Source organism: Falco punctatus (assembly GCF_963210335.1).
Source record: "Falco punctatus genome assembly, chromosome: 7".
NCBI lineage: Eukaryota > Metazoa > Chordata > Aves > Falconiformes > Falconidae > Falco > Falco punctatus.
Window position 1 is genome coordinate 72,744,004 of NC_137587.1, and position 26,554 is coordinate 72,770,557.

At 43.1% G+C, this 26,554-nt stretch overlaps 1 protein-coding gene across 6 annotated transcripts in view; it reads right to left on the minus strand.

Moving 5' to 3' along the window:
- CSNK1G1 (casein kinase 1 gamma 1) overlaps positions 1–26,554 on the minus strand; it is a 115,348-nt gene that overhangs the window by 64,714 nt on the left and 24,080 nt on the right. For 2 of the 6 annotated variants that reach the window (XM_080397132.1, XM_080397137.1), the window contains 2 exons: positions 23,236–23,343; positions 262–677 (listed from right to left, as the gene is read on the minus strand). In XM_080397132.1, the coding sequence (XP_080253258.1) occupies positions 262–439 (178 nt within the window). In that variant the 5' untranslated portion in view covers positions 440–677; positions 23,236–23,343. Of the gene's footprint in view, positions 1–261; positions 678–1,769; positions 1,883–23,235; positions 23,344–25,551; positions 25,626–26,554 lie in introns of all 6 variants that reach the window. The other 4 variants (XM_080397135.1, XM_080397136.1, XM_080397133.1 and 1 more) reach the window with 4 other exon arrangements.

Genomic DNA, 26,554 nt, shown 5'->3' on the forward strand with positions numbered 1-26,554 from the left:
CGCTGAGAACAGTCTTCGTTGTTCAGATTATTCAAAATTTGCATCTTTGGCCACTCCAGTACTCTCACTTTGACTTTGTGCAAATAAAAATAACACTAACAGTTACATCTAAGTTAGAAGCTTCAGGTAAGGCAGCTCGACAGTTGGAAAACAAGACAAGCGCACACATTTCTCAAGTGGGGGTAGGTTTTTACTTATTTATATTCCAGTGGTGAAATGCTAACCTGCATAATGCAGGTCGCTAAAATGGTTACTTCTTACCTAGTCTGAGTTCTCCAAAGTTCCCACACCCAATCTTCTTGCCCACTCGGAAGTTGGGTCCCACCATAAGAACGCCAGAAGATGCTGATGAGCTTGGTCGAGAACCGTGCCCACTCCTTCCCGACATTCCTTTTGTCGTCCGCTGCCTTTCATCCTTTTCCCTATTAGGATGGTCCATGATCTTAGTGAAATATCTCTGCCAGCAAGCTGGCAGAGATGAATCGGAGTACGCACTCTTCTCCTTAGGACAGAAATATATATCCAAAAGTATCTGAATCAGGGTTCAAGAAAGTCATGGAAACGCATGGAGTTCTTTTGGCACCGTATCCAGTTTCCTAATGCATCTTGATAATGTACCAAGGGGTCGATTATGTTCTTGAGAACTCAATAAAGGCAGGTTGCTTTTGGTTTCTTACCTGGGGAAAAGAAAAAAGTTATATGAAATAAAAATTGTTATTTTAAAATACCAAGCAAAAAATGTACAACAGGGTGTTCCTCCCAGCCTTGAGGAAATTAGCGGCAATACAGGAATTCTATGATTTTCTTAACAGTTTTCTGATAAAAAGCCTTGACATCACGAAGAGATGCAAGGGCTGCTCATCGACTTCTTGCTACTGGAGTTATCAGGACTCACGCGGCGCATACTAGCAAAAGCAATTTCAATTACACCAGCATGTCAGGTAGAAACTGCAAGGAGATCACATCCCATCTTTAAAGCAGCTGTGAAGTGTAAAGCTTGTTTTCTTCTCACTTCATACATTTATGAAGTATTACACAAAAGTCAGACAAAAAAAAAAAAAAAGTAGTGAATGAAAGCTGCCAAGAAAATATTTAAACACTTCAGAAGTCAAATTCTCCTTCATTTTACATCTTCTAAAGTTGACCTCAGATGCATTTGCTAATTGAAACTGTTGTCTTAGAGATGACCAAAATTATTAGCCAAAACAAGATTTCTGATTTAAAAACGCTATAAATTTTCTGAATGTTGTATCAACATACAATTCACATTACTAATGTGATTTAGTTCCCTAAAAAAATGAGGTTTTAGAAAAACAGACATTGTAATGGAATTGGGTGACGGACTCAAGGACCAAGATCTTCTCCAGCAGCCTGCATTCATGACTGGCAAATGAAAGCCTGACAGTTCTCCCAGAGAACCTGAAGTACACCTTGCTCCCCCACATCCAAACTTGTCACCACCATAACCCCAAGGGCAGGCAACTCTTGACTACTCCAGAGAGCACACTGGTGCATCTCACAAGCGTCAGTTTGCTAACTCTATCAAAAGAGGACCCAAAATAGATGCTTCTCAACTCAATGAGGCCAAGTGGCTCCTCTGTGCACGTGGACCCACCCAGAAGATGCTTGCGGTGCAGTTCCTAAGGCAAGAACTAGAACAAACACACCTGGAGCTAACCCCCACGTCCCAGCACCTACACATACTGGGCTGTACTCCTTTAGGAGTCACTGCTGCATTCATGATTTTCCAGATGTGAATGGAAGAGTACCTGAATAATTTCAGAGACAAGGTTTGCGTTCTACTTCAAGTGTTGGCATCCATGCAGAAGTTTCAATGTTTGCATAGAAGTTAGAAAAAGCCTCCAAAGTCAGCAGAGAAGTGCTAAATGAAACCACCAAAACAAGAGTCAATGTGGAAGGACATCAGCAATCAAACACTATCAGGTATGCCCAGAAACACAACGGTATTTACAGAGGTTCAAAAGCTACTAAGGCAGTTGGCTCAGTCCTCCTGTAGCAATACATTTCTAGAGGATTTAGCAAAGGTTTCTTCCCTTCATATCATGAGATTATGAAGCTAACCTGCCTACTTCCAATTATTAAAAAATAAGAGGCAGGAATTATCACCCACCCACAAATCAGTGGCACGGAACAAAAGCATTAGCCCTTTAGAAATATGAGTACACCCTCCCCAGCCTTCAACTGTGGTACACTTTCATTTCTGGCAACTTTTGTTTTGATCTAAGGCATCTGTATACAAGGCAGAAGTCATCCACACCAGATCCAGAAAATGCAGGTATCTAACAGTTGGAAATTTGAGTTTCTGAATACTGTACTAGTCTTTAGCACAACTCTGACCTTTTCTACCCATTTCCATTGCTGTGTTTGCACCACAGATGGCACAGTTGTCCCCAGCCTGAGCTTCCTCCCCAGATTTTTTTTAAATACTTCCACACACAAAAAAAAAAAAGGCAAAAATTAAACACAGAGAACGCACAACTTTAATACCACTTTGCAAATTATTTCCACTGCTTTTGTTCATGTATTACTGCAGGGTTCTATATCAGACAGGGAATTTGCAGGACTTTAAAAGAGGCTCCATCTTCGTAAGAACAATGCTGTGTCCCTCCACATTGTATTAGTTCCTAAAGGTCTCCCTAATAATAGCATAAAGAAACATCCAGACACATGAATGGATGCTTCATGCAACATAACAATCCCACAAAACCACCCCTTGTTAACAGTTGATATTAATGTGTAGAACCTAGCTCAGACTGCACAGGTTACAACCCACAGCATGTTTCACCCAGCCTGTGACTCAGCAGCTCTCTTTTCTAGAGTGAAAAGCAGATGAATTCTCATTGTTGCTCTGCACCATGTCTGCAGCAAATCCAGGAGGCCTGAAAATCATCAGTCATCTGAGAACCACTGTATCGCATCCACACTACCAGTGCGGCCATACCATCCCACCAGCTGCAGCATCACGCTCCCAGCACGGTACTAAGTAACTGGTGAAATGCCATTCATGATGAAGCACCACTGGCCTAGCTCGAGACAGAGGAGTCTGAGACGTTCATATACAAGAAATTCAAAATTTGGTATTACCAAGCTTTACTTGTACCTCAAGTTAATTGAAGATTTAATATTTAAAACCAAGTATGGATAAGCAGGAAGTATCCATTACTGGCAAACAGGATGAGCTGGTTTTTCATCATAGACATCCCAACATACTTTCAGCTGCAGCATTCATTCTGAGGGGGTGAGTTAGCGCTGCTTCTCAAAACTGTTTGTGTAGACACAAGCACAGTTGTATTTGCTTTGTGAAACCCGCTTGCAGAAGCAACGATGATGCTTTATCAGATACCAGAAAAGCACTTTGACTGGACCCCACCCTGACCTGGGAGGAAGGACTTACTTCAAAACAAACAACATAAAGGACAGTCATTGAAACTAAGGAAGTTCATTGCTAAACAGAAATCAAACATGAGGACAGTGATGGAGGGCTTCTAGGACTGGATCGCTAAAAAAGATGAGCAGAACAGAGGAATTCTATGAATAAAAAAAAAGTAGTACTTTGGAAAACACACTTAATCCCACCAAAGCCAGAGAAGAGGATTTGTTTCCCCTGGAGAACAGTCATTTTCATCAAAGTTGGATATCCATAGGCAACAACTACAGACCTCACAACAGGGTAACAGGAAGAATTTTCTACTAAGAGCACAGACCCTGCCCACTTTATGCTTGGAGAAAGCAATGCGCAGCATTGCGAGACACGAAGGGCAGCACAGCTCTGTAGACTGAGGAGATACTCCTACGAAGGACTACATGGAAGAGGGGCTAAAAGCTCTGAAAGAAAGAGGCAAAATCTGCATGTCAGGGACAGATTCCAGCACAGGAAGGAGGGATGGTACACTTTATAAAAAGTTACAAACAGATTTTCTTCTTCTTGCTCATTCAGCTAACAGTTACGTGGCCAATAGAGAAGGCAAGAACAGCCAACATAAGCTAAAACCACTGGAAAAAGGTTTCTAAACAACCCTGATGAACATGAGGTGGACTGGGAAGAGACAGGCTGTTTAAGAACGCACAACATTTTCTTTCCTGCATGATACTAGAAGCCGTTCAATGTTTCTTCTGCCATGAAGTACTACCAGGTTTCAACCTGCTGAGTAAATTGATCCATATAGTGAGGTTGTTTTGCAGCAGAACCTGATACCTAGGTGCAGATTTTTACAAATTTGTTCAGCTACCTGCTGGCAGAACACAGCATCGTTACAGAGAAGCCTTTCACCAGCTATGATTAAGCGAGGCTGAAAGCCACCAAAAGGCAAAGGCACACAATTTAACACGTTTCAAATAACTGATATGAGCTGGTCTTGGTTTTAAGTGACTGCAGGGCAGCCAGTGCTCCACCTGTGCTTGATGACACAAGTACATCATTCATCTAAGGGCTGCTCAAGCCTCTGGTGAGCATGAGCCCTCCTGAGCCTCAATACAGCTTCCCCCCTCCGGACTAAGTCTGAACTTGGCTCAAGCTCCATGTGTCAAATTTCAGATCTGGCATCAGAAATATACTGCCACATACACCATCTCGCTCAGTGTATCTCAGATGGGACAAGCAACTCCAGTCTTCTCAGGTAGATTAAGTACAGAGCTCCAACCATGCTTTTTCTGGCTAGTGAAATAAGATGGTAATGGTTACAAGTTACTAACACTTCCATCCTTACCCTGTTCCCCATCAGTGTAAGGTCTCCCCAGGGAGAAGGATGAAAGGTCATGCCTGACAGTTTGCATACACTAAACATCCCCTATCTCAGCTGAAAGCCTCCTGCAAACAGGAATTCAGATCAGTAATGAATGAGTGCACCAAACATTTCATAACCTCTTTATTACAGCCAACCCTACAAGCAAATTCCAGCTGTTGGAACACCAAATCACACAAATATGGCATCAAATATGGCTTTTGAGGACTAATAAAGCACCTGGCTTTAGAAGGAGTGGCAGAAGAATGAAGACTAAACTGTAATTTGAAGTCAGTCACATTAATATTTAAAGACTACTCAGAACATGAGGACTATTCCCTGCCACAATTCAAACCTTTTTGTAACAATTTTCCTTCCTACCTTTCCACTCACTCAGCAAGATTGCTCCTGAAAGTTACTTGCATTTAAACAAAGCTGCACGAAGATATTTCCCTAACAGTGACTCAGTTCAATTCCAGTATTCATTTCACTACAATACAGTTGAAGACATGGGAACAGTTATTTAATGAAAGATACAGGCTGGGAAGAAAATTAGTTAAAGCAGTTAGGTAACTAAAAAAAACCCAACTTTGTATCCTACACACTTGAAAACACTTAGGACCCAAGTTCTAAATCACGACCTCACCTCCACCAATAAAACTGCAGTGCTAGAGCTACAAACACACTTCTAGGTGGTTTTGAAGGCAGTTGCTGTTCATGTTGTAATCACTAGCACAGTCTAGCGTGAAGGTAGGTTTAGCTGCCTACCAAGCACTCGTTACAGCACAGACATTGCTCACAGACATCCAGTTTTGTCAATGAAGTCCTTAAGTTTGAAAGCAGCAGTAGTAAAAGACAATGCAAACAGGAGACTGGTGTAGAGAAGCCAAAGCTCCTTATTCCTACCCTTCAAAGGATAACCTTGCTTCCCTCGTACTGAAAATTTCTTTGACCTACTTGAGATACTCTAGATACCCTCCCAAGATAAGAACAAGAGCTGTCAAAGTCTTGGTTTGTGGCACAATTTCCAAAAACCTGTTCAAACTGAAATTGAAGATGAATCCCCCTTTCTTCAAACCAAATCAAGCAGACCTAATCCAGGTCTGTGTGAGGTTTTGATCCATGAAGGAGTCAATACATGCTAGAAATCAAACTGCAAATGCTTGGCGGATGGATCAACACCCTAACAAGCAAGAGCAGTTCAGCCCTACAGCTCTTCCTTCTTTTAACAGAGGCCTTAAAAAAGCCCCATTTTCTGTTGGGATGAGTAATCTCATCCTACTCTCTACAGAAACAGGAACTCAATTTCTCAAAGAAACTCCAAAATCACTGCTTTAGAACAAGGCACATGCCTTCTCATTGGATTTTCCAACATCCGCCCCATGAGCCTGTCTATTGCTTTTGCTAAGTCTCTTGACCTGGAGAGTGCTTTCCAGACAAGATCTGCTACTTCCTACATGACTTCAGAGACTATAAAATCCTCCAGGGCTCTCAACTGACTTGTTATAAACATATGGAAATGAGATCACCAGCTTCCACCCTCATTCTCTGTAAAAATTAGAGCCTTCAGCGGCAGAAAACTTTGCTCTCTTTGCCACAGATCGGGACAGACTGTTCATCCTCTGGAAAAGGTATAGCCAGGATGCAGGCAATGAGGAATATTTTGAAACCAGGACATATATGATATGTTCACTCATGTTCTCAGCATCTGCCAACTCATTTTATTAGCTCACACCCCTAAGTTGAGAGGAACAAGCTGGCTTTGTGTCCTCTGCTTCACTGCATGCATTAATAGCTTCCTAGGCATCAATGCTCTTCCTATATTAAAATGCAATTAGTAAACCTTTCACTTACAGCTTTGCTTTCTTCTACATGGACACACATCTCCATTGGCTTCAGGTCCCTTCCTTCATGCCTTCTCACCCCACTTCATCTCTTCCCTTCCACGAAGTTCCACTTGTTGCCCTGCTTCTACCCAATGCCACCTTCCAACTGGCCCAAACAAAAATTTCTTTCTCCAAATCCACCCCATCACTCACTTCTGGCAAAGCTGCTGTTCCACTAACAAGACAATAATGATTTTATGGGATCTGCCCTGTTCCTAAGGAGAAAAATCAACAGATAATCAAATATCCTACAGCTTGGTCTGATCTGGAAGAGGATCCTGCTCTTGGTGCATGGCTACCTACCCAAGCTAGTAGGACAGAAGGAGGCAGAGATTGAATGGTTTCTCCACTCAGCCAGGAAAAATACTTTTTTCTTTTTTTCTTCCTTTTTCTCTCCCACTCAAGATCTTTCTGGTTACCTGTTATGACAGTATATTTCAACTACATGGCAGTATATTTCAACTACATGCCTGTATCCCAACAGTACCTCCAACACAGAGGAGATCAGCATTCATCTGTGGTTTCCAAAACAGCACTAAACTGACCTGGTTTCAGTGTCCTCAATGTTGTGCAAAACAACAGGAAAACTGGAAAAGTAGGTCAAAATTCTCTGTTTCAGTTTAAAGTTGGTCACAGCATTGACAAAGCTGGCTGCAGACTACAGCAAGCAGGTGCACATCATGTCAGATGTCTCACACTTGGGAGATTCTTTCCAACCTCAAAGGGTACAGATGTCTTACGAGTTGCTTCTGTTGAATCATTTGACCCAACAATTTAATCTTTAGCTTGTGCAGTTAATTTTGTTCTGTGCTTCATGGGTGGAACAAATGCCTTACAAGATGAGGCATACAAACAGTATTCAAGTCTACATTGCTGGGAAGGGAGAAGGATGGACAACTGCGGATCACTACACTCATTCATTACTTGTGAATGCACAGGACTGTCAAGGTGACATCCTACAATTACAGTTTTTAGAGAAAGGGACGAACCTAAACGAACTCATAACCATTTTCCATCCTAGGGAAGTGAATTTCCATGAAGTCTTTTCCTTGAAGACCTTGTGAACATGCTAAAACATGTTAATTGTATAATCTTCAACTAAATGTGTTGGTAACATCTTTTTCCAAATGAGTCCTGGTTGATCGTTTCACCAAGAGCAATCCAAGCACCCATTCTGTAAGTTCATTCCTGAACTTTGTTCTCAATACCCTCTATGCAAGCACAGCATGAAAGCCAAGAATGCTAGGCAGGGAAAAAGTAATTTCGTTAGTAATTTAGTTCTTCCACAAGAAGAGAGTCAAAACAAAGAGCAGACCACTTTTCAGGGAAGTGGTTTGTGTGATGCAAGCTAGACTCATTGACTTCTCTTCCCCACTTGAGTTAAGCCAAACATGCCAACAACCATGGATGCATATTCCTACATATGTAACAAAGCACCACAGACCATAATCTGTCAGAAAAAAAAGGGTTAATGCTCTTTATGAAAAGTTTGATTATGCTGGAACAGCTAAAAGAACAGTTGAACACTTGAAAAAAATGAAGAAAAATCCCCTAATGAAACCTGAGCTTTGCATGTTTTAAGGTTTTTTTTAGCCTAGGAAAAGACTGATGAGCAACTGCCAGATCAGCTCCCCTCTATCTTCTGAGGCTTGCCAGACACACATCCCTCTGCATGACAGCCTGACAGAGTGCCAAATCCCCGCTTGTCAGCAGCAAGCACCTCTGGATGACGCAGGTGTCCAGCCCACACACAGCTGCCTGCACACCACCAGCGCCAGCGCGGCATCCTCAGCGTCCCCGGGAGTCCTGCAGCCCCTGCTGTGCTGCTGCCCCAGGAGGGAACCGTCACATCCACAAAGTTTTTGAGATCTACTTCCTGATACTATGGTAACTGACCCCAGCTTTAAAATTCAGCGTTTGAAAGGCTTCTCAAAGACTGGCATAAAGCCTGACATTTAGGATACCGACTCTGCTTGCAAAGTAGGGTGTGTAAGGCCATGTAAGATCAGATTCCAGCAGAAATAGATATTTATGGGGATTCTAAAGAGGAAATGAGAAAATCCTGGCAGTGGCAAAGGGCCTGCAACAGACCTGGGGCAGGATGAGAACCCTGCAGACGTTCTCTTCTCTGATAACCAGGCATCACAGATACCTGGACTTTTTAATCTTAAAAGACCAGGTTTCTTAAAAGCAAAAAGAGAGCCGCAGATCTACCTACACCATGCACTTCCTTTCAGGCAATGAATCTGAAGAAGAAAGGGGCAAAGCCTACCAGAGAAGGGATGACTTCTAGACAGCCATGTACATCTTCAAGGAATAATCCACATCAGGCAGACTCAGGTGCATCCATGATGGTTGATGGAAGTAGTTTGCCATTATTGAAACAACAACGAGCAAAGTCCTTGACAAGACCACCACCGCAGCCTGGGCTCTGGAGCAGGCTTGTATCACTAGCAGCAACAACATTTTTGCAGATTTATAGCATAATTTAACACAGATGCGCCTCAATAGTCTACAACTGTTTCATCTGCACACTGCCTGGAAAGGAAAAGAAGCCTGGAGGATGAATTGCAGACAGGTTCAGAGAGCTTGAAAAGACTAGTAAATTTGGCGGTTAAACACAAAAAAACGCCCCTCTGCACTATCCAAACCATGAAGTGCTTTTTTCTTTCAGGAAGGAATGCAAGTATCAAGTTCAGAGCCAACACAACTTGGTGTGCGTGTGTGGGGTGGGAAAAGCCTCTTACTAGAAGAAAAGTCCTCGTGAACTTGAGGAGACAGGGTCAAAGAAAACTTGCGACCCCTTGACAGCAAGGGGTAGGTACAAGCTGTGTTAGTGAAACCCAGCTTGAGATGACAGACAGCTCTGATGAACTCAGAGGTGTAAGAAATATTTAGCCATGCATCAAGAGGAACACAAGCACTCATCAGGTATGTGGTTTCCCCTGTGGAAGGACACATTTGTGTCGAGTGCCACCCAATAAAATGTCATTACAAACCAGCAGTGAAGCGGGATTCAGATGTAGGATCTCTGTGCCCTGATTTGAGAAGAGCTCCAGGTCCCCAGACTTGGCTTGTGGCTCCTCTGTCCCACCAATACCAAGGGTGCCTCAAAAAGCTGAGGACAAACAAGCAGAACAGTTTCTTGGTTGCATCAGATCAGAATGACACCAAATCTCTGCCAAGGCTCACAGCAGCTCTTAAAATGAGCTTCAGACATGACAGGCCAGATTCAGGACCTCAGCCTCTGAAAGCAGGTTAAGTAGAGACCTGGAACGATGCTCACCAGCAGTCTGAAGCAACAGTGCACCCTCTGCTTGGTGTTAATCAACACATAGCTAAAACGATGCCCAGTGCATAGCTGCAAAGATCAAAAGACTGCTAGAGAGGGAAAAGAACGTGCTGTGTCTTGTCGGTATAAAACACCACGTTGAAGCCACTGAACATTTGCACCTGATGGCTCAGAAGCAGAGGAAAACTAGTCTGGCCTCTCACAGCACAGAGTGCTAAATACAGGTATAAGGGCTCCATCAGTGTCCAAGTGTCCGCTACACAAAGGGGCAAAGCCTTAGAGAAAATACCACTTCCACACAAGAGGAGTAACACTATGAAGGTGCATAGAAATAGGTGCCTGCAGAAACAGAGCTTTATGCAAGTATCTCGTTCAGTGCAAGCATTTAGGCACTGAGTGCCAACATGCCATTAAGTCAGGCAAGATTCATCCCAGCTTAGGTGTGTCCTCCAGGGATGAATACCAGCAATTAGCCAAAGCACATTTGGCTGTAAGAGACCATGTGCACTCACATTCTACTGTGGGGACACATTCAGCACCACAGAAAAAGTTGTTTTTTACCACTGCACAGCCTCATACAAAGAAAGGACAAAAAGAGAAACTTGTAAGAAGGGAATGTGACCAAGAACAACAGCTTAGGTGGGTAAAAGTCACAAGTATACTCTGTGCAACCTGTGTACCTAAACTTTAAGGCCCAGACTGGCAGGCAAAGCCCATACGCCCCATAGAAAATGAGGAAGCAGACAACTCTGCCAAGTCCACATGATTCCATCCCACAGACTATTGATGTTGCCCAACAGACTTGACTTGGTCCCTGTCTCCAGGTTGCTTATCACCAGAAACTCCTTGTAACAGCTGGTTAATGAAATGGAAACACACTGATGTAAGAGATTGTGAGCTGGAATATCAGCATCTCTTCAAAAAAAAAAAAAGTAATGGTGATGCCAAAAGGAGAGACAAGTAGTGTATTAAAAAGAAAACACAAGAAAATGTGATACTTCATGCTTCATCATGTATGTCTTTTCATTCTTGAAAATCTAATGAATTTCACCTTCTCCTTACTTGAAGATACTGTCTTCTCTGGCAGTCACAGGACAGAGGATCAGACCATGCTGTCACTTCATATAATTAGATGTTCGACAGGAATTCAACTGACATTACCTACATATTTCACTTGCAACTAAGCTGTCTCTGGAAGAGGAAAACATGTACCTGAGACCCATATACAGACAGAAGTCTCCCACAGCCTTTAACATGCTGTTTATTTGGAGGCAAACTGCTGTCAAATGGGTGAGAAACCCTGTAATCATGTGCAGAAGTGAAAGAGCACAAGGTAGCTGAAAAGGTAAGAACCAAGACTCCTGAGTAATAAATTGTGCTCATTTGGGCTTAATAAATATGTCACTTCAGCCTAAGCAAACACATCTCAAAGCTGCTACAAGGAAGGGGCAGCAGCTGCCAGCACCCCAACTCCCTGCCATCGCCTCATTCCATCCCACCCTTCCATTTTTTGCAGGGTAAGGTTTTTACTGGTATAGCTCACTTCCGTTAAAAACTGACAGAGCTTAATATTTAAGGCACTGTTACACTCAAAGCCTGAAATCTGCTGCAGCAATTTGTCTTCCCTTCCCATTATGGGATTATAAAACCCCCATGAAGTCAGCACCGCAGCTGTGTTACAGCCTCAAAACTAGCTGTGAAAAAACCCACCTATCCTACGGGGTAGCATCCTTATGGCATATAAAGAACAACCTTTTCTCTTTTGAGATTTAAGATTCCCTTTTTTCAGATCTCCCAACTGTGTATCCTTCTGAAGCAGTTCAGCTGTCAGATGAGATTGATCCAGATAGCCTATGCAACTGAAAAAATGCCAAGGATTATGCACAGGCCAAGCAGGAGAGGTACCACCCCCTTGCATGAGGGCCAAAAGCAGCTTAGGAGCTCTGTGATCGTTTTGTGAAATGTCTCTTGCCTTTATTTATTTTATTTATTTTTAAACAAAGCAAAGGTTGCTCCTTTTGCTTGCAGCTACAAGCTGCCTCCTCCCCAGTGCAAGGTACAGGCTTGGTTACTGGTTTTGCTCTGTGCCTGCAAGTGGCAAGATGGGCTACACCCACACAAACATCATAAACTCCGTAAGAACCTGCACTTCCCTCAGCAGAGCAATTAGGCATAATAATCCCAAGATACACAGACAGTTGCATTTGTTCACAGAAGGTAAATGTTTGCACCTAGTTACTTCCTCAACTATGCATTGGAAAGCCAAGCAGAAGCCCTCAATGTTCCAGAGAGTAATTACTTTTAAAGCAATACATTGCTTTAAAAGAAACTGTAATACTTGAAGGTTTCTGTTGTTGGTTGGTTTGAGGGGAGGGGAGTGTTCTTCCACAAATCTGAAGGCAGCAAGTTGACAGTGCCTTAAGTCTTCACATGCTGGATAGGTGTTTTAGCTTCTTCCAGATTTATTAGCAAGCACTGTCCCATGCCTATCATTTTTCTAACTGTGCTACCCAAGATGCAGGTTCTTCATGAAAATCACCTGCACTGCTAGCCGAGATGAGCTCCATGCACTACGTCAGGCAGAGCAGCATCAGGAGAGGCAGTCTCTCCACATCGACATCCCATGTAAAACCATGCAGCACACTGGGACACAGCTGGGTAGCAAGAGCAGCATATGAGACAGCAACAAATATTCTCTGTTTTCTCATAGAGACAGTCCTGAGATAAGCTCTGGAGGTTTCTTTTGACTGTGCCCATCCAGCTGACAGCATCCGCCTTCATGCACCATCAAGTTCATCAAATTTCCCCCCTTAACTACACAGTACTTGGACAAATTTAAATTTGCAAAGGATCAGCCTGGTTACAAGACATCACCACCCCTTGCTTGTTCACATTTTTATCCTGAATGCAGGTTCACAAGCATGTGCAGCCAGACATCACCCCACCTTTGCACCAGGTAATGGAGAACATGCCCAAGATGCAAGAGGCTGTTAATGCCCCCAAGGACATCTGGCAACCCACAAAATCCCTGCAAACCCAGAAAAAAAAGAGCCCTCTGCCTCCACAAAAAGGCAGCCTGAAGGTGGGCAGCAACAGTGTCCCCCCACTCCAAGAGTCCAGACCCAGTCCCCCCCACCAGTTGGCGATTCTGCAGCTTGCTAAACAGCCCCATTTTTCAGCCACAAACAATAGCTCCAAAGCCACATCCAGCCTCCACAGTTTATTTTCAATATCAAATCCAGATGTATTCAGCACTGCCGCTACTCTAAGGTCATGGCAGTGGATTTAATTCATGCCAGCTCCTGCCACTGCTACTGATAACCCTTTATCTGCATCTCAGCACTGTCCCACCACCTGATGCTTATTTCTGAGGTCAAGAAACAGCACCTGGGTAGCAAGTGAGAACCTCTGCTACCTTTTTTTTGCCAGGTCATCTTGCTGTTTTGGTTATTTCTGTTCAGATTTGAACTCCCCAGTGCCACAAAAGGATCACCACTGAAGTTATTCAACACTCAAAACAAGGATACTGGATGCCCAAACCACAGCATGTCCAGTTTCGAGCAATGAACATGAGCAGCAGGAACAAAAGCAGCACCGACACAAGTGTTCAATCTCACATTGCATTTGATGGAGCAATGTCAGCCTAAGGAAGTACCATGCAAACTAGCAGGGGAAATAAGCTGAAGAGATGTTTCAGTTTTGGAGAGGTCATTTTACACGACAACTTTTCCTACTTCTCTCCTTTCCCTCGTGTTAAGGACTTTGCATCATTCACTGCCTGGTTCTTCTGTTTGCTGTAAACTTGAGACATGCCTATGTAAAGCAAACATTGTGCCAAAACCAACAAACCTTCCACCCACTTGCGGTCCAGCGATCTATTAGGAAGAAAAGGCAAGGCACATACCATTAAAACTACAAATACCACCTAGTATCAACAAGAGTGAAGTCTTGTGGTTAACAAAAAGAAATATTTTGCTCCATTCCTCAAGGAATTAAGACTTACATGTTGGCCTTAGCTGTGTTGGTAACCCTGTTTAGCAAGCTTCTAACCCATTCATATGTTTCAATCCCATTTGACAAAGAATTCAAAGACCTTAAATTTCTCCAGCTGTTGTGATAAAGCCAGAGGAGAGCTATTCACTTGTTCCCTCACCAAAAATAATGAAGCACAAGCTCAGTTATCCAGTGCAACACAAAGTAACATACATGGGAGAGGAGTCAAAGCACACAGTACCAGCTAGCTTTGCTGTTGTTCTTCATATATAAAATAAACACACTGGTAACCATATAAGCTTGTTATTCAGCAAGTGAAGGTGAGCACCTGGCAAGTATTTTAAACTGAAGCTGGCTACTAAGTTACATAAATGAAGATTTAAGGAAGCATGGCAGAAGCTATAGCAAGTGCAGCTCCATGCTTCTGTATTCCCCATCCTATGATGACTTAAAAAAATTGTGACACTGCAGAGAAAAGCCTGGAGATTTCTCAAGAACCAAAACAAGCCCCGGTGATAAGACTAAGGCAACTCAGATGTTGGGTGCAAAGAGATTAAAGACACTTTATGGTTTCCCCTGGATTAGCAACAGGGAGAAACTGAAGCCAACACCCAGCAAAGAAACAAACAGTAAGCAAGGAACAACAATCAGAGGAAGTCCTTGGTTCCTGAAGTTGGAGGAGAGAGCTATTTGTTCTACCCTTTCACACTCACCCAGACTTAAGAGGCAAGTTTATCTTTTAAAATTAAGTAGAGATGTGACACAGGTACTCTGCAAAGATCTGTAGCCAAGGAAAGCACATCCTGATGATAACATTTCTTTGTCCTGCAACACATGGCCTTGGACCAGCTACAGCTGGCAGATTTCTTCACATTGAGCTTTAGCATTTCTTTCACAAGTACCGATCTTGTTGAGCAGCGAGATAGCAATTTATTCCACTCTACTAATTTTAATATCATGATCTAAACTAAAACAAGTAGTGAGGATTTTTTGTCCCATGCAGGACCTATCACCTACCCATAGGAGAAGTCAGAGTACTTAAGCTACAGAGCATCTTTCTGTCCTCTGAAAGGCATCAACCTCCCATCCAAATCCTTCCCCACTGCCAAATCTTTATTTAAATAAAGGCTGAGCTTCTAAGAATACATATTGCTGAAACCCTGCCTCCCTTGACTATAGATCACCTTTAGGTACTATCTTAGAATGATATTTTTAAGATTAATTAATTCATTAAAGTGTCTGTTCCCCTTTCATGCAAACAACATAACCTTGAGAAAACTGAAAAAACAAGCCCAATTCTTCAGCCTACAAGGCAGTTCTTCCACAAGGAAAGGCAGCACCTCTTGACAGCATCTATATACAATGCCCAGTATCTGCCTGTATATCAGGCACTTTTCAAAAGTCATCCTTTGTGGTTTGAAACCTGAAAATGGCTCCATATTCAGCTACAAAATATCCTTCTGAATCACCAGATAGGGAAGAAAATTCATGGTATTTCCAGCTTAGTCTTCTCAGTCAGACTGTGAAAACTGGCAGGTGGCACAAGGACATTTCAGATTTTTCATAAGAAATTAATGCTATGAAAATGTAGGTGCAATCAGAGCGTGAGCAAGCACACCAACACACAGAAAGGACATGTTTGGCCCAAGATTCCATCTTAGGTGGCCAGTAGCAACATCTAGCCAAGACCACAGGAGCATGGAAAATACACAGCAATGCTCTATATTGGAGCAAAAGACTTGAAGACTATTTCATGACCTGCAGTGATACCAATGCAATGACATTCGACTGATTTTCCCTACTTGAATGAACTTGTCCTGCTTCTTTCTGAATCTGTGTAGCCTTCTGCAGTGCTCTGCAGCTTGCATCAAGTGAGGCATCTCATCTTTTTGAACCTGCAACCTTCAGAGCTCATTTGAAGTTAGCCAGCATCCTTGTTCACAAGACCAGCACTATGTCCCCAGAGACAGCATCCCAGGAAAAGTGAAACTCGATACAGTTTCAGCATGGCCAGCTTTGGCATCTACATCAGAAAGGTCTTTCTTTTTTTAAGTGACATTTCCATTGATATGTGAGAGAACAAGAACTGGAAGAATATTGTTTTGTCACAGAAACTGTATAGATTTGTTCTCACTCAGCTGGAGAAGAAGGTTTAGGAGAGAAGGACACTGAGGGCAATCTGACATCTGCTGCCTTTTAAAGGAAACGCTAAAAATTGGATTTCCCAGTATCTGAAGACTCAACATTAAAATGGAAAATAAAACTTTCAGCCATGGAGGTCTGGTCGTCATACCTCTGCAGGACACGTCCCAGGACAAAGTGAAGCTGCGCATGGAAAAGGGGACAGTCTACCTAAATACAGTCAAACCCTTGTTTGTGATGGATCACTGTTTGAACACTTTATAAGGTACCAGTCAGATGTTCAACAGCTGCCACAGCCTCCCCAGGCGGCCTTGCTTCATTACCTGTGCTCTTTAAAGTGATTTACTACAACGCTACAAACCTCTGCTGCTGCTTGAGGAAGAGAAGATGAAAGCAACCATGTATTTGCCTTTAGATATCACTTACCATTACCTGTCATCTGGCTAGGAAGCAAGCAGGTTAGCCCCTATCTGAAGCTTAGCTGCTACTCTTCCATGTGCAAATGTAGCAGAGTACAGCCTGGGACCTCTCACACTAAAGGATTTCTGAAAGAAAATAAACTGCTGGAAGTGGCACCTTCTATCTGAGCACAGCTGAGTTGCAGCCGCCAGCAAACCACTGCTCATTAGCAGGGCTGCTCATCACAGATTCAACCACATAGGAGTTAGCTTAATTACTGCTCAGACTCTTTTGTTTCCCTTGAAATGCTACCAAACATAGGTGACAATGCCTGCATATCCTCTGACCTTTTTTTAAACACTCGCATGCTGAGAAAATAAAAGGATTACGATTTTACAGCTCTTTACAGAAATTATTCCCTGGATTACTGTGGTAGGTGCATGCTAGCAGTGGGGGTTTGGTTTTTTTAAGGAAAAGTCAGTTACGCTGCATGACAATTTTTCCAGTTCATGTACAGATATAAGAAAGCAGTTTATACCTGATTTATGCAGTGATCAGATACATATCTTATCAATTAACAAGATTTAGTTTTCCTGGTGTTTTTTTTTTTTTTTTCCAGGAAAGCAATCAGTGAGACTAAGCATCTGCGTACCACTCAAAAACAGCTTTCACAGATCTATTTATGACAGCACAACCACAGAGTCTGGGTGCGAGTCAAAGCTCCATATGTACTCTGCTTCTGGTTTTGATCTTATAGTAGCTCAGATACATGGTGAGTGTTTAATATCCAATCAACTGCAAGTGCTGAAGCACAAAAAGAGGGTTCGAGGTGATGAGGAAGATCCCCAAAACCTTAGAAGTGAAACAACTGAGCATTTACCTCCAGATTTTGCATGACCTGAGGGAAGCAAACAGCAAGCAAACCTTTCTCAGACAGCCATCAGTTTATCCCAGTAACATTTTCTATCCACTTTCCATGCACTTCCTAGTGGCTACCTTCAGGTGAATCCCCAAATGCCTCCGCAAGTCCTCTACAGCAGCCCATGAGTATGAAACGCTGCTTCCACACCACAGAGCAGTCCAGACTCCTCCACCCCATCCCCAGGGATGTAACAGACCATGATTAGTCTAGACTACAGCAGACTTAGCAGTTTAACAGCCAGGCTGAGAGAGACTGAAAACTGGAATTAAGCAGAGACTCCAGCCCAACAGAGCCTGCTGGAGTCAGCAGCCACAGGTGAGGGTCTTGGCTCTTCAGCTGCAAGGCAACACCCTGCCTGCAAGGTCCAAGACAGCTTCACAAACAGTACCAGCAGCACACTGGCATGCTGCAACCCAGGGAGCACAGGACAGACAAGCAATGGGAAGCACCGAGTCCAAGTACTCCCAAGCCTGGTGCTGGGCAGGAGGGAGAGGTTTATACCTTGTTTCCCCAGAGATGGGTCAGGCAGAGCACAGCAGTGCCCAAGCATCCCACCACCTCCATACTCCCACGCATCTCATTCTGACCTCGCCTGTTCCCAGCTTCCTGGGTACAAGGAAGGACAGAGTGGGAGCCAAAGCCAGGCTTCAGATGTCTCCTTGGAGCTGAAGGAGACAGAGACGAGCTGGTTAGAAGAGCCAAGTAGGCCCCTAGGTTATCAGAACAGCCATGCCTGGTACACACAGGTCAGATGGCTTATCCCATTTAACTCTAGCTACCCTAAAAGGCATCTTTCTGCTCCTCCATCCATCGAACACCCTCGGGTCTCTTCATTTCACCAGCTCCAGCACTCATTTGACCTCTCAGTGACCCAGCTCCAGAACTTCATGGGTTTCTGTAAGGTTCCCAAGCTGAATCCCTACTGAGAGGTTAAAAAAAGCCTCAGAGACGGCCTGAGGAAAGGTACAGGTAGCTGGTATGAACCTTTTCAGCAGCAGCAGGTTGTCACACACTGTTGTTCCATTAAATGGACAGCTAAGGAACCTGCAGACAATTGGACATTTATGACTCTTCTAACACCTCAAAATGAATGCACGTAGTCAAGGAGTACTGCTTCCCCTGTTGTTTGGTGATTTTATGCTCTTTTCATATCCTGCATAACAACAGAATACCAAGAACATAAAGGCTTTCATTTGTGTTAACTGCAGTAGCAACAGCTTTCACTGAAACTGCTGCCACATCTTCTACCCTCACATGCTTTTGAAACACTGGGATGTAGTACAGCCTCCCTCCACCACCCACCCCACCAGGAGAAAACAGGTTAGGAAATGCTGAATTTCAAAACTGGCAAATATTTACTAAACAAAATAATTTGGTAACATTTTGGAAAGGAGTTATCTAGCATGTACTTAAAGGAGAAACAAATGCTACTTGTTGTGCAAGGATGACAACAGCTGGTGACTGCACTAAAACCCAGCTTGTAGCCAGTGAGCACATGGCCCATGGAGCTCATTTCAGCCAGGTATTACTGTATCTCTACGCGCTTGTTTCAAAAATTACTGAAAACACAAACCTGATGCAAGCAGCACAAGGGAAAGGAGTCTGAGGGTAGTTTGAGTACCAGTAGCACATTTTACAAGAGGAAAAGGACACTCAAGTTACCTCCTCCTGCTTAAGCGATGTCAAAATTTTGTGTCAGGCATCTAGAACTTCCGAAAGAGCACTAAAACAAAGGCTAATGTACCAAAGCCCCCATCTGTCAAGACTGGAGCACCCGCACTGTGTCCTGAAGCACTTCCAGCACTAGGTTAGTAGTATTTCTAACCTAAACCAGCAGATACTTAGACCTCTGAAACCTTGAAGCCATTTGCAGAGCCACACTTCTTTATGCAATCTCTACTTCTTGGGTATGGACCCTGTCACTAGTATTCTCAGTTAAAGACCAATAAATCTATTCTTGAAGATTATCTGTGCAGCTTTTCATGCATTCAGACTCTTAAAAGCTTTATTGTACCTGCAATAACCACACTGTTCAGCGACTGACTGAAGGTCCAGCCAGGAGACCAGTGTTGCAGCCACCTTTGGCTGTCAGCACACACACTCTCACGTCCAAAGTGCACGATAAAGGGGAAACACAATGGCATCTGGAGCAAGATACCCCTGTGGAGAAGGGAAATGGCACAGCTCTGCTCTGATTTATCTAGCTTCTGCAGACCCAGAGGAGAAAAAAAAAAAAACAGACCCAAAAAACAGGTATCGCATCATTCACCCCCATCAGAAGAGTCCCTGTGCAGTCTTCTTCCATGCAGAGCAGTCTCGGAAGGACAGCACTACTTGAAGCCCTAGAATGGGGATGTTTCAGAGACAACTGCTGCTTGGAGCTCCTGACAGTCACAATCAGAACTACTCACCTTATGTCCCCCAGTAAAACATCAGGGCACATGAAAAGAGTGAAAAGGGTGAAAAACCAAGACAGGAGTTGGGCATTTCCCATGGAAATACAAAATAGATTCAATCTAACAAAGCACAAGGGTTGATCACAGAAGACCTACAGGTAGGTAAGAAGCCGAGCTGACAGCCAGAATCCACAGCAGGATCAGCAATATGCCTGACAGGCCATACAGCACTAACTGCCCAAGTCATGACAATTCTCGTAAGACAGCCTGATATCATCCTTCGCTCCCAACAGTAAATTTATGGAAACACTAAAAACCATGGAAAAGGCCCACAGCATACCACAAAAAGTAAGGATCCATCACTGCTCAAATGGAACTGCAAGGCTTGTACTGGGTTTTTAGCAAGGAAATGGAAATCATGCTGACATACAATTGTTCCACCCCCTTGTTCGCCTTCACACATTTCTTACAGGTCAATTTTAAAGAATTAAGTCTTGTTCAGCTAAACATCTGGTGGCTGTTGCTAGAGGAAACAGACTATCTGCAACATTTGAGCAAAAATAATCAGTTACATAAAAGCCAGACTGTATAAGCAAGAAACAAGCATTTTGCTAGTCTATGAATCTCAAACATTACATGAAACCCTGTGTTTAATTTTTGGGATAGAATACAATGAAGTGAACCTGTATGCACTAAAGAAGCCACAAAGACTTGAGTTTTCTCCAAGTTTACAAGAATATAATCATGCTGTATTGTAATTAACCTTCTAGCTAGCAAATGTTCTAAAGATTTTCCAGAAGCAGCAGAGACAGACGAATTACAGCTTAAAAATGAACCAGTTCAGCTATAGGTGTTTTCAGACTTAGATCAAGTCAGTACAAGTTGAAGAGTTATAGAAGATGGGTTTGGTCATTAACTATTTGAGTTAGGGGCTCCTCCATGCCTAGTGGAATAATATTTTTCCTTAATGCTACAAGAGCACCTTTTTGGTCACTGTCTCCTTCCCCCAGGGGTTTATCAGTCTTTGGAGACCAACATCCAACAGCTGAAGCTATGCTGCACTGAACAGGAGGCGTGATTTTGTGGAAGAAGTTGAGAAGAAGCTCTAACAGTATCACCATACAAGTCCCAAAGACCACCTAGAAGCCTTGTAAGGTTACAGATCTTCAACAGGGACTTTACAGATAGATCACCAAGTCCCACAACAGGAGAGGCAGCATTCCCAAGAACGTCTCAAGCAGCATAACTCTAATATACTGGAATGGTACTTCATGTTATGTACTTTTCTACAAATAGATATTGCTGTTCTTTGAGGAGAGCTTCAGCACTTAAATAATCCAGAAGCCCGATGGATGACTAATACAACTAGAAAGCTTCACATACAGAAGGATATTTTAGCTATCACACATCATCAGGACTGCTTTCAATACGCAGCCAGAGAACCTGGCCAGTGCACCTCTGCTTAGGGATCCTGAGGCAGGGAACATGCAGATGAAGACATAAATGCTTCCTGAACAAGTAATGAAACAAGTCAGGGTGCTAACTACAGGAGTATGGCCAAGTGAAAGTCATGAAATGGGGAAGCCAGAGCTTCTTTAAATCTTAAATTTAAATATACGGAAAGATAAAAGCAGGCAGGAACGGAATACAAGTATAGGTGGCTTGGAAGCAAGACAGCACCACTTTCCAGTGTCTTGAAACTGATAAAGAATTTCAGTAATGCATTATCAACTTCTACTGCATTAAAAAAAAAAAAAAGACAAGATGGATCTCCTCGTATCATTTAGCATTCACACTGCCTAGCAGTCTGTGCTAGGAATCCATATCTTTGTAAGTGGCTGAACAGAAAGCAAGGAGGGGAACAAATTAGACATTGTGAGCTGAGCAGAAGCTTTGCTGAAGTGAAAAAGCACGCTATGATCCCAAACTCCATGGAAATAGGTTGATCTGATAAAAAAATTCCCAAGATCCCAGACATCTTACAGGAAGGATGAAGAAAAACAAGCCAGTGACTTCAGTCGTGAAAGAAACCCTCCATAACAACTTCAGAGGGTTACCTTTAAGACAAATCATTATAAAATGAAGCAGTCAGATGACTATAGTCTCCATTGAACTCATGCAAAGATATTAAAAGCACTGTACTGCACCAGTCTGAACTGCTCAAACTAAAGACTTTTCAAACAACTAATAGCACTCCTACTACTGACACACACACAAAAAAATAATCAGTTTTTGTGGATGAGGCTGCAAAATAATTTGAGATACAACATTAAGCAAAACTGAAAACAGTCAGTCTCTGAACAGGCTGAAAGCTACTGAAAGCATGAAACCATTGTCCATCCATCTGCCCCCTTTCAGCTGAAATTACCAAAAGGCAAGAGCTCATTAAGCTTTCTATATATGAAATTCAAAATGGAAATTACGATTTAGAAAGAATTTGTTCTGTCACATCATTTTGTCTAGAAGTAGAACCAATATTCCCAAAGGACGAGGCACAATTATGGCCCGAAACAAAATGCCCCAACTACTTAAGGAGTATCACTTAGTCTGCACTGGCTTATGTTTGAACAAAAAAGTTTGTCAGTATACATAACATTTGTCCAGAAAGGGAAATCTAGCGCCAGTTTCACTCCTGCAGCACATCCATGTGCAGCAAAAAAGCACACCCTTCTGTCAAGCAGAGAATTACACCACTCTCAAGGTCATCACTTTTATCAAGTCAGAACACTTGCTGGATTTGTTTACTTTCATCACTATTGCCTGTTTCAGGAAAGCAAGGTATCTATCCACAGTGCAGTCAGTCAAACACTCTCACCTGCAAATGTTATTTCTTTTGATTTCTCCATACTGGCAAGGAAAATTTTCCTAACATCTTCAGGTTTGAGTTTTCTGCTTTCTGAGTTTCATAGGTCAGATGTAATAGAATTGGCAACCTAGCCCATATTTTACTTGTCACGCTGGAACAAACGCTTATATACAAAGCACATCAACTCTCCTCCTAGTAATAAAGCACTTTTAGAGAAGCTTCAGTTCACCATGAAAGACTCTGGACTCTCCCTGACTTTAACCCTACCCAATTTCCTTGTTGGAGATATTAATCACTGACAAGCAGCATTGCAGCTACCTATTTCTTAGCTCAATACACATGTTTCTAAGAATAAAGCCAGAGAGAGTAGATTAGGGATGCAAGTTCCCAGAGAAGTTACTTCAGATGAAGAAAGCTAACAAAATTGAGGGGGAAAAAAATGGAAATAGGGAGTAGGAATTGAGCAACTTGTCTTCAGGTTTCTAAGCATCCTTCCACTGGCTTGACAGATATTTCACAAACCCTGCTGGATTTTATAGTGTCTTCCCTTATATACGGATGGGTTTAGGTGTTTTAGGTTTTTTTTAGGAAAGAATATTTGAGCTACATTGAGTTATGCTAAGACACTTCAGAATATCAACGGGACATTATACTCACCACATGTTTTGTAACTCACTTCTTATGTTTGTTATCTGAAATCACAGGGTAGCAAGTGCTGGGGCACAGGAGCAGCAGAGCAGCCAGACAGTCATATCTGTAGTGAATCTGGAAAAGAAGAAAGGACATTTTAGAAAGTCTCCATGTAACAGTTCATAAAAGCAACTTCCAATCTTGCTTTATTCTGCTAAAAAAGCCCACCAAACCAAAAAAAACCCACCCAAAACCGAAAAGCATTGTTTGCAGTTTTGAGTCTGATATGCCAGTTTCCAAGTACACTGTGGATCAAACTGAGCTAAAGACCACTTATAGGAAAATCTAGAATTTCTCCTTCCCCCGTTATCAGGGCAAACTAACAGCTTTCTGTGCAATAAGGTGAATTTTAGTTCAGAAGGCAGCGTTTCCTAAAAACATAGATGTTTCTGGCTCTTCAGTAATTTTAATTTTTGGTTTTGGTAAACTGTTTCCCCACCTTGAGAAACAGGTTCCCAAACCTGAACTCCCATGACACAGTATCCCCAGGCTGGCTTCATCTCCTGTGACACTCCAGGCACCTTGGTCAGAAGGACACACAAGGGTTTTTTTTTGTTTGTGCATTTTTCCCCTTAATAATGCTCTATAGAGCACATCGGCTATATGGCAGAACAGGGCCCAAATACAAATTTCCAAGGGGGAATACACCGTAACAGCGATGTGAAGGTTGAACCAAGATCAAACTGTTTCTGGAAAACTCTGCCCAGGGTGACCAGAGACATGCTGTTCTGTTCTGTATTGAAAACGTGGGTATTTAACTTCCTTTGGAAGAAGACACGTGGGTTTTTCTAAAAAATTAAAACTTCAAAAAGCATCCTTAAGTTCTGAGAAGGTCTCGACCATTATCTGGAAGACAGGTTCTTCTGACATGCTGAAATACCACACTGGACTCCCTTACACACGATGCTCTGACATTGGCTGTAAGCAACCAGGCTCCCCAGTGCCCAACAGGCATTCAAAGCCTATGCCTAAGCTAGTACTTGTATTCTTAACTATTACAGCACAGGCAGACATTTATAGGTCCATATTAACGCCTACAACTGCTTGTTCTGTAAGCACATGGAAGAGAAAAATGGTCAGCCACTCTTTACCCTGACCATGGCTGAAGGAAACCCTGTATCAGAGAGCATTTTTGTTTTCTCCTGCATCAGCTGGAAGATAGGCCAAAGCTGCCATCACCACACTGTCAAGAGACACCAGTTTGACTGAAGCACGCAGGAATTTGGTCTGCCTCTACCCTGTACTTTCCTAAGCTTATTGTCAGTCCAGTCCAAGTCACATAAGTGCTCTTACAACGTCCTTCATGATTTCTGTCCTCAAGAAGCCAGGAGGATTGCTCAGTGGCATTGTACAAGACTTCAAAAGTCTCTATGAGTTCACAACAGTTGTCATTAAGTAATTCTCATCTACAATTATCCAGCACCAACTCCTGAATGAAGCCAACCACCTGGGTGAGGCACATACACCACCCCTCCACAGCTTCAATGTACAAGCAGTGAGCAACACCCATTCCTCTGAAATGAAAAGGCATTAGGTAGCTGAATAGGTCCCCCAATATTAAGTTTATTGCAAAGCATTTAAGGCAAGCTTTTGTTCTACTTGACGTTAAAGTTGTTCCAAGTTATTTGACCGGGTCAAAGGCTGCAGCAAGGAAGAACCAGTCAAACTTGTACCAAACTAAGCCCTACAAGAAAGGGAAAATGCAAGTGCCTCCATTCACAGGGAAGAGGGATCGCAGCTTTGTTTAGTTACTTGACATTGCAACCCTAAAAGCAGTCTTGGGCAAAGAACAGGAGTATCCCATTAGCAGCACAGTCCACATACATAAAAGCTGAATACCCTTTAACCCAGTGAAGCCTGTTCTTTTGCCACTTTGAACACGACCCAATTAAACTTAGAAGAAAAGCCAAAAGCTGTGCAGAAAAATTCCAAATGGGGTTCACTGGCCAGAAACTGTCTCAGTTTGACATAAATACTAACCTCTAGTAAGAGGTGTCTTCTCCAAATAAGGAAGCTAAACGGAAGAGTATAACCTGCTCCATGGTACAAAGATTTACTTTAGGGATAAAAGTAAGTAAATTACCTCACGCTATCCTAAGGTTCAGGTTTGAACAAGGGGTTAGATATTCACGTTCTGCTCAAAGAACAAGGCATCAGGCATGTTATGGAATCAGTGTAACGTGAGAAAATCCCCCCACACTGGTCAGCCTCTGCCACTTCCTACTGGCAAAGCCAAATGACAAATGCCCATCCTCACTTCATACAAGACATTTACTAACAGACCTTTCTACTTGCAGCACAGCAAACATGACTCCTCCCATGTTCACATAGACGGGATTCCAGCATCTTGAGAGCACCTGAGGTTAAAAAGGCAGAGCTCAGTTTCAATCCTTTCCCTGGACAACCAGAAATCCTGTCCAGTAGCAAAATGGGACAAGCAAAGGCGAGAGGAGCCCACAGTAACAAAAGGATTCAGCTCATGACTGCATCGCACATTAAACCCAGCCAAGAAGCCAGGAACCTTGTTCAGCTGCAACCACAGCATGAAACAAAGCCACCTCCAGCAGCAACAAAAAGCAATGGTTAACAGGCCAGAATATGTGGACGACCCAGCTGGAGCACTAGCTCCTCACTATAAGGAGCTCCACACTTTCCTTTTCCAGAAAGCCTCACAAAGCCTAACACTATGCAGAACCCAGGCAGGGGACCACGTCCCTTCATGAAAGGAAGGCCAAGGTGGCGGGGAGAGCTGCTACAGAAAGAATGACCATGAAAGAGGCAGTACAAAGCCGCAAAGAGCAGAAAGAACCCCTTCTAGCTTCTGACAGATAATTAAACTTTTCTTATGTTTAACAAGCACCTCCAGACACTGAGCCCATTTCCCATGACATCTCCTTGATGACACTAGCTAGGCCTTAGGCTCAGAGACACACATCTCAGCTCGAACCCAACAGGCCTGGGCTTCGCACGACTACAGGGAAGTAATGCGGAGCCCTTCAACAAGGATGCTCTGCTTCCTGCCGGGCAACTCGCTTTGGGAAGAAGTTACTTATTTTGCTGAGTGCCAAGACCAGAAGGATACAAGCACTTGGGGATGTGGAGCTAGGCGTAGGTCCCATGCACCTGTATTCAGGACACGCTCCTCTGCATTGCTGGACATAACTGTGGCAAAGCCGCCTCTTCTCAGCACACTGCCAACAAGCAGCGTTTCTTTTCAGCCCTCAAAGGCCATGATATTCACATAAACACCATCACACTGACCGAAGACACCCCACAGACCCCCAAA